The following is a 7500-nucleotide window of genomic DNA, read 5'->3' on the forward strand; positions in this document are numbered from 1 at the left end:
TCCTCATCCTCACCTCTCCTCATCCTCACCTGTCCTCTTCCTCACCTGTCCTCTTCCTCTTCCTCACCTGTCCTCATCCTCACTTGTCCTCTTCCTCACCTCTCCTCTTCCTCACCTCTCCTCATCCTCACCTGTCCTCATCCTCACCTGTCCTCTTCCTCACCTGTCCTCTTCCTCACCTGTCCTCTTCCTCACCTGTCCTCTTCCTCTTCCTCACCTGTCCTCTTCCTCACCTGTCCTCTTTCTCTTCCTCACCTGTCCTCTTCCTCACCTGTCCTCTTCCTCACCCGTCCTCTTCCTCACCTGTCCTCTTCCTCACCTGTCCTCTTCCTCACCTGTCCTCTTTCTCTTCCTCACCTGTCCTCTTCCTCTTCTGTCCTCTTCCTCACCTGTCCTCTTCCTCTTCCTCACCTGTCCTCTTCCTCACCTGTCCTCTTCCTCTTCCTCACCTGTCCGTCTCCTGGTTCAGGTCCTGTCTCGCCGCTCGACGCGGAGCTCGCTGTGAAACTCTCCAAAGAGGACCGCCTCCTGCCGGTAAGCCCCGCCCCTCAGGGGAGGCGGTGCTTCAGCTCCGGCTTCCTATCCAGTAAGGAGTACCGCTTCCTGCTGCTGCCGGACTTCCTGGGTCTGTCGGCGTCCTTCCTGTTCCTGGCCAGCGGCTGCAGCCTCCCCTTCGTGTACCTGGTCCCGTACGCCCTGAGCGTGGGCGTGAGTCACCAGCAGGCCGCCTTCCTGATGTCCATCCTCGGGGTCATCGACATCGTGGGAAACATCACGTTCGGCTGGCTGACGGACAGACGGTAGGTCTCCTTTAAGACCGGCTTTCACACAGGTCCTCTCTCCGTCCCTCTGCCCGTCTGAAGGTCTCCCGTCTGTCCCCCTTCAGGTGTTTGAAGCCGTACCGTCTGGCGTGTTACATCGTCTCCGTGGCGATGGAGGGTCTGTGCTGCCTCTTCGCTCCGTTGCTCCGCTCCTTCACGCTCCTCGTACCCTTCGCCGTCCTCTACGGGTACTTCGACGGCGCCTACGTGGCTCTGATCCCCGTGGTGACGTCAGACCTGGTGGGAGCTCCGTACCTGTCCTCTGCGCTGGGCGTGGTCTACTTCCTCCACGCCATCCCCTACCTGCTCAGCCCGCCTGTCGGAGGTACCATCAGAAACCAGCAGAGTCCAGATCTGTGGGGTTCACGCTCCGAGTGTGTGTGTGTGTGTGTGTGTGTGTGTGTGTGTGTGTGTGTGTGTGTGTGTGTGTGTGTGTGTGTGTGTGTGTGTGTGTGTGTGTGTGTGTGTGTGTGAATCCAATGTTTTAAATGTTTCCAGTGAAAGCCACAGATTCCATCTGGAGGTCCTAACTTGATTGAGTGTTTCCAGTGAAACTGAGACTGAAACAAAGGTTGAAGGTTAAATCCTCTTTGGAACTATTTACAGTGAAACTGGGACTCAACACAAACGCCATTTACTTGGCGTTCCCAGTGAAACTGAGACTTACCTGAATACAGATGAGAGGGCGGTCTTCTTGAGGATGTGATAAACGGGGTCAGGGCTCAGGTTTTTACCTGGACCGTCAACAATGACGCGCACAGAGACGGAAGTCCAACAGGAAGTGGTTTGTCACGTTAGCTACACACGTGTTTGAAACGTTAGCCGTGGTTCGTACATAACGCCGCCAGGCTCCAGGTGCTGGGTTCAGATCAGGTTTTCAGGGACCGGTTTCAGAGGGCTCACTTCAGAGAAGAGAGAGAGAGGGAACCTTCACCTCCTCACTTCCCTCTCCTGTAACCACGCCCCTCTTCTTCTTCTTCTTCTTCTCTCGCTGCAGGTTGGCTTGTTGACGTCACAGGAAGTTACACGGCCACCTTCTTCCTGAGCGGCACCGCCCTGCTGGTCAGCGCGCTCGTCCTCGCCATCGTCGCCGGGATACGATACTGCAGCCGCCGCCAAAAGTTTACCGCCATCTCCAAGGACACCAAGCCCGAGCCCCTCCCCCTCAGCCTGTCGGACCAATCGGAGCGCTTCCTCACTTTCAACAAGGAGGCCGTCAGTCAGGGCGTTTCCTCCTAGCCTCAGAGGAATCACCAATCAGATTCATGGACACGAGGGAGAGAGGAGCTGAAGAGGATCTCTGGGGGTCTCCAGAGGTCCGGACTCTACGGGACGAGCCAGAACAGGAACCAACCAATCACAGAGCTCACTGGCTGAGCTGAAAACCAACAGATCAGGGATTAAAGGAAGAGGCGTGATGAATGAGAGAGCGAGGGATGAGTTCTTCTTCTACTGTTTTTATTTGTGAAATCATATCAGGTTAATTGTTACAGGACAGCGCCCCCTGGTGTCAGCTGAGACACACAGACGCAGTTTATAATCAGATCTCTAACTCAGGTAGACGTGAGCTCAGGGGAAGAATCACACCTGTGATTGGTTTAAATGAGGGGGCGTGGCTTAACGGCTCAATGACTCCCCTTATGTTTTTAAAGACTCCGCCCCCTGCGGCACGTTCAGCCTCCATATGTGAGACTTAGAGGGCTCGTGTATTAAGACCAGATCTACTTAGACCCTCATCTTAAACCTCTCAGGAAGTCCGCCATTTTTAATTTTGTGGTTACAAAAATAATGTGTGAATTCTGAGCCGCTTCCAGGGGATTCTTCTGGATCAGGTCCTCGTTAAGTCCTCATCCGATCCAGTTCACATTTAGAGTAAAGTCCGGAGAGACGGTCGTCCTGAGAAGCTTTAAAACACACGGAGGAGGAGGAGAGTCTAAACCGGTCCAGAATCCAGGTTTTAGAGTAAAGATCTTTGCTCTGTTTTCCTCAGGGTCTCTAAAAGAATCTGCAGGACAGTCTTCATGCTCTGTTAGAGCGCCACCTGCTGGTGAGCCGCTCAGTCTTCTGTAGCAGGATCCAGTCTGTGTAATGAGTTCACTTCATGTAGTCTCCGGTCTGTCCTGCCCCGCCCCTCGCTCCTCCCTCAGGTGTGCAGAGGTGTGAGGCCCGCTGAGGGGGGCAGGAAGTCTGAGCTGAGGACTAACACAGAGTTTCTAACCCTGAGAGCCCAGACCGGTCCCCTTAGCGGACTCAGCGGACTCCTCTGGACCTCTTCTTCAGTGTTTGATGCCAAACTGTGATCAACAGACTGAGACCCTTCCTCTCTGCAGAGACCGTCTGTCTGTTTTCATGAATAATAAATAAATCTTTAAATCTGGACCGTCAGACACAAAGCTGGAACTGAAATCATCTGTTCTTATTATTTTAATATTTAATATTTCATATTTAATATTTCATATTTAATATTTAATCTTGTTTTCATCATCTCTTGATCTGGTTTTTAAAAGACGTGGTGAACCCTCGCTCTGAGCTTTCAGTGTTCCTGTTTTTATATGAAGCTGTGATTTCAGAACAAATAATGGATCCAGTATTAAAGACCTGGATCCTGCAGGGCCTCAGAAAACTCATGAGCAGATCTGAGTCCGGATTAAAACAAAGAATCAGGATCTCATCTGAAACACCTTCAGGCTATGGGTGACACAGACTCAGGAGGGAGGAGACGTTCAGTCAGTCAGTCTCAATGTGTTAATATCAAGTTTATTCAAATGAAAATATTAAATTTATTAAAATGTTAAATATTACATTGACAAAAAAAACGAAATTTATTAAAATATGAAATATTAAATATGAAATGTATTAAAATGTTAAATATTGAATGTATTAAAATGTTAAATATTAAATGTATTAAAATGTTAAATATTAACTTTATTAAAATGTTAAATATTAACTTTATTAAAATGTTAAATATTACAATTTAAATATTAAATTATTAAATATTACATATTCAATTATTAGAATATTGAATTTTAAATGAATTAAAATGCTGAATATTGTCTTTATGAAATTTTAAATATAATAATTTAAATATTAAATTCTATAAATTAAGTTATTAAAATGTTGAATACTTAAATATAAATATTACATTTTTTAAATTTTAAATATTAAAATTTCAAATGTTTATTAGAATGTTGAATTTTAAACATATTAAAATGCTAAATATTAAATGTTACGTTTATTAAATGATAAAAATTACAATTATTAAAAAATTAAATATTACATTTTTAAAATTTAACATATTAAATTATTAAAATGTTGAATATTGTTTATTAGAATGTAAAATTTTAAATGTATTAAAATGTTGAATTTATTAAAATGTTAAATATTACATTTATTAAAATATGAAGTTAATTAAAATGTTAAATATCAAGTTTATTAAAATACTAAATATTAGGTTTCTTAAAGTGTTAAATATTAAATGTATTGAAATGTTGAATATTTCTTGTTGTTTAGATGAACTCGTGTTGATGTTTGTTTTCTGTTTTATGGTCAGACCTTTAAATCCAGACCTCTTGTCGGTGCGTCCCTGAATACTGTCCCACTTCCTGTGTCTGAGCTCTCTGGTTCCTCCTGAAGCTCAGGTAGATCTCACCTGAGCGCCCCCAAAGAGTCCTTCAGGGATCTTTATAAACATGTTTATCTACATGTGGATCAAACAAACAGGAAGGTTTGAACCCTCCGAGCCACCGTACAAACACTCTGACAGGAACACACAGGAGAGCGCTCGACAGACGGATACATCTTTATTTGATGAAGGAGAAGAAGAAGAAGTGTTCTCTCACTTCATTCACCTCCAGAGGTTAAAAGACATCAAAACAAACTGTACAGGTGTGTGTGTGTGTGTGAGGGTGTGTGTGTGTGTGAGAAGGTCTGTACAGGTGTGTGAGTGTGTGTGAAGGTGTGTGTGTGTGAGTGTGTGTGAAGGTCTGTACAGGTGTGTGAGTGTGTGTGAAGGTGTGTGTGTGTGTGTGTGTGTGTGTGTATGTGTGTGTGTGTGTGAAGGTGTGTGAGTGTGTGTGAAGGTGTATGTGTGTGTGTGTGTGTGTGTGAAGGTCTGTACAGGTGTGTGTGTGTGTGTGTGTGTGAAGGTCTGTACAGGTGTGTGTGTGTGTGTGTGTGTGTGTGTGTGTGTGAAGGTCTGTACAGGTGTGTGTGTGTGTGTGTGTGTGTGTGTGTGTGTGTGTGTGTGTGTGTGTGTGTGTGTGTGTGTGTGTGAAGGTCTGTACAGGTTTGGTCCTCACTTCCTGCAGGTTTTGGATCGGAGCTGTCTCTTGATGATGAGGTGGTCGCTCTCCTTCTCCTCCTCGGCGCCCCCTGGTGTCTGAAAGGAAACATCACATCCTGTAAGTTCAGCTTCAGGAGGTCCTGGTCCTGGTCCTGGTCTGGGACTCTGTGAGAGATAGACATTCACACACACACACACACTGTCTCACCATGCGCGGGGAGTCGAACAGCGGCGACCCGGCGTCTTTCTTGAAGAGCTTCCTGCGCCCTCGTTTGGGTTTGGTTTCCGTGGTGACCGCCTCAGGACCGCTGACCAGGCTCAGGAGGGTTTTAGCTGCAGAGAGAAACCCAGTCTGAGGACTTTAAAGAGACCAACACGAGGAGCAGACAGACGGCCCGTCGGCGCCCCTTGCTGGCTCAATGAGTTCAGCTTCATGTCTGCAGGTCTTCAGGGACCAGTTCATCATGTGGTCTACGTGTCAGCTGACGAGGACTCTGAGAGTCTCTGATCATAGTGTGATGGAGACGAGTCTGACCTTTGCTGCTCAGGATGGAGGGAGAGCTGTGGATCAACTCTCCGATCTTCTGCAGAGCGCCGTCTCTCTTCTCCTTCGTCCCCGTCCCTGCCTGAGGAGGAGAGAGTGACCTTTAACCTCTGACTGAAGGACTGATCTAAAGCTCAGGAGGTCAGAGGTCGTCTGTTCACTCTGCACATGCTCAGTGTGAGTCGGGTCATGTGACGTGTGTGTGTGTTTCTGTCTCACCTGTTTGTCGTTTCGTGTGTTCCTCACTCGGTTCCTCTTGTTCTCACTGAAGACCAGACCCTGAGACACACACACACACACACACACACACACACACACACACACACACACAGAGACACACACACAGAGACACACACACACACACACACAGAGACACACACACACACACACACACACACACACACACACACACAATGATAAGTTATCATTAATAATCACATGACTTCTCCCACACACACACACAGAGGCACACACACACACACACACAGACACACGATGAAAACACCTCTACACACACACACCTGCACCTCGCAGCTCTTCCTCTTCCTTCCTGTAGTTTTAGCGGTTCTCTTCCTGTCGGCCATGTTTGGTCTCAGCGGAGAGACACGAGCATCCTGATCCTGGAGGACACGCCCACCACACCTCTACACACACACACACACACACACACACACACATAAGTAAAGCCTGAGTGTGGAGCAGACGGTGAATCAGCGAGGCTCCTGAGAGAGAAGAAGAAGATGTTACCTGAGTGATTCCCTGCAGGGGGCGCTCCCTCTCTCTCTCTCTCTCCTCCTTAAGTCTCTTCAGTCTCTCCATCTCTCTCCTCACAGCATCAAACTCCCTGCTCCTCCCCTCCTTCTCCTCCTCCTCCTCCTCCTGCTGTCTCTCCCTCCTCTCCTGCAGCCTCAGGATCTCCTCCTTAAGCTCCTCCACCATCGGCACCTTCCTCTCCTCAGCCTCCCTGTTCTCCTTCCCCTCCTCCTCCTCCTCCTTCACCTCCCTGTTCTCCTTCCCCTCCTCCTCCTCCTCCTCTCTCCTCTGCAGCTCCTCCTTCAGACGCTCCAGCTCTGCAGAGAGAAACAGACCTTCAGGTCACCTGACCATGACATCATCGCTCAAACATCCGGCTTCAGGTGACGCTTACCTGTCCTCAGAGCCTCCGTCTGCCGGACGCTGTCCTCCAGGAGCTCCTCCCTCTCTGTGACACACACACACACACACACACACACACACACACACACACACACACACACACACACACACACACACACACACACACACACACACACACACACACACACAGTGTTAGTTTCTCTGATTGAAGGATTTAAAAACACTCGTCTGATCTTCTTCTTCCTCTCACCTCGTCTCTCCGTCTCCTCGCTCCTCTTCCTCTCCTCCTCGCTCCTCTTCCTCTCCTCCTCGCTCCTCTTCCTCTCCTCCTCGCTCCTCTTCCTCTCCTCCTCTGATCTCTCCGTCTCCTCCAGCTTCCTCTGCAGGGCGCCACTCTCTGACTCAAGCTCCGCCCTCACACTCTGGAGCTCTGCCTTCTGATTGGCTGCTTCCTCAGTGAGCTGCACGCACCTGTCCTGACTGCAGGAGGAGGACAGGAGAGATGCATTGTGGGTCTTTTTCATGAATCAATGAATCCTGATTGAATGTGAGTTGATCCTTTATTGATAAAGGGTCTACCTGAGCCTCAGGTCCTCCTGCAGGTGCGTCCTCTCTCTCTGCAGGTCTTGGATCTGTTTGGATTTCTGAGTCGATCTCTCCAGCGCCGCCTGGCTCTCCTTCCTCAGCTCCTCCATGGTGGCGTGGAAGACGCTGCTGCTCCGCCCCTCCTCCTCCTG

At 48.4% G+C, this 7500-nt stretch overlaps 2 protein-coding genes across 2 annotated transcripts in view; one reads left to right on the forward strand and one right to left on the reverse strand.

The window, feature by feature from the left end:
* Nucleotides 1-469: 469 nt before the first annotated feature.
* On the forward strand, nt 470-3206 carry LOC117809746 (monocarboxylate transporter 12-B-like; the record flags this gene model as incomplete). Its single annotated transcript, XM_034679219.1, has 3 exons — nt 470-800; nt 887-1146; nt 1819-3206. Coding segments are annotated over 3 exons (833 nt in total), but the record flags the coding sequence as incomplete, so codon positions are not given.
* A 1398-nt stretch (nt 3207-4604) lies between these two features.
* Nucleotides 4605-7500, reverse strand: part of LOC117809747 (kinesin-like protein KIF20A) — a 10072-nt gene continuing 7176 nt past the window's right edge. The window contains exons 23-31 of the mRNA XM_034679220.1: nt 7343-7497; nt 7014-7243; nt 6795-6848; nt 6395-6717; nt 6169-6291; nt 5867-5926; nt 5639-5729; nt 5312-5436; nt 4605-5199 (exon numbers count right to left, since the gene is read on the reverse strand). Coding sequence (XP_034535111.1) covers nt 5116-5199; nt 5312-5436; nt 5639-5729; nt 5867-5926; nt 6169-6291; nt 6395-6717; nt 6795-6848; nt 7014-7243; nt 7343-7497 — 1245 coding nt within the window. The 3' untranslated portion in view covers nt 4605-5115. The remainder of the gene's footprint in view (nt 5200-5311; nt 5437-5638; nt 5730-5866; nt 5927-6168; nt 6292-6394; nt 6718-6794; nt 6849-7013; nt 7244-7342; nt 7498-7500) is intronic.

This window comes from Notolabrus celidotus, unplaced genomic scaffold, assembly GCF_009762535.1.
Source record: "Notolabrus celidotus isolate fNotCel1 unplaced genomic scaffold, fNotCel1.pri scaffold_397_arrow_ctg1, whole genome shotgun sequence".
Lineage (NCBI taxonomy): Eukaryota > Metazoa > Chordata > Actinopteri > Labriformes > Labridae > Notolabrus > Notolabrus celidotus.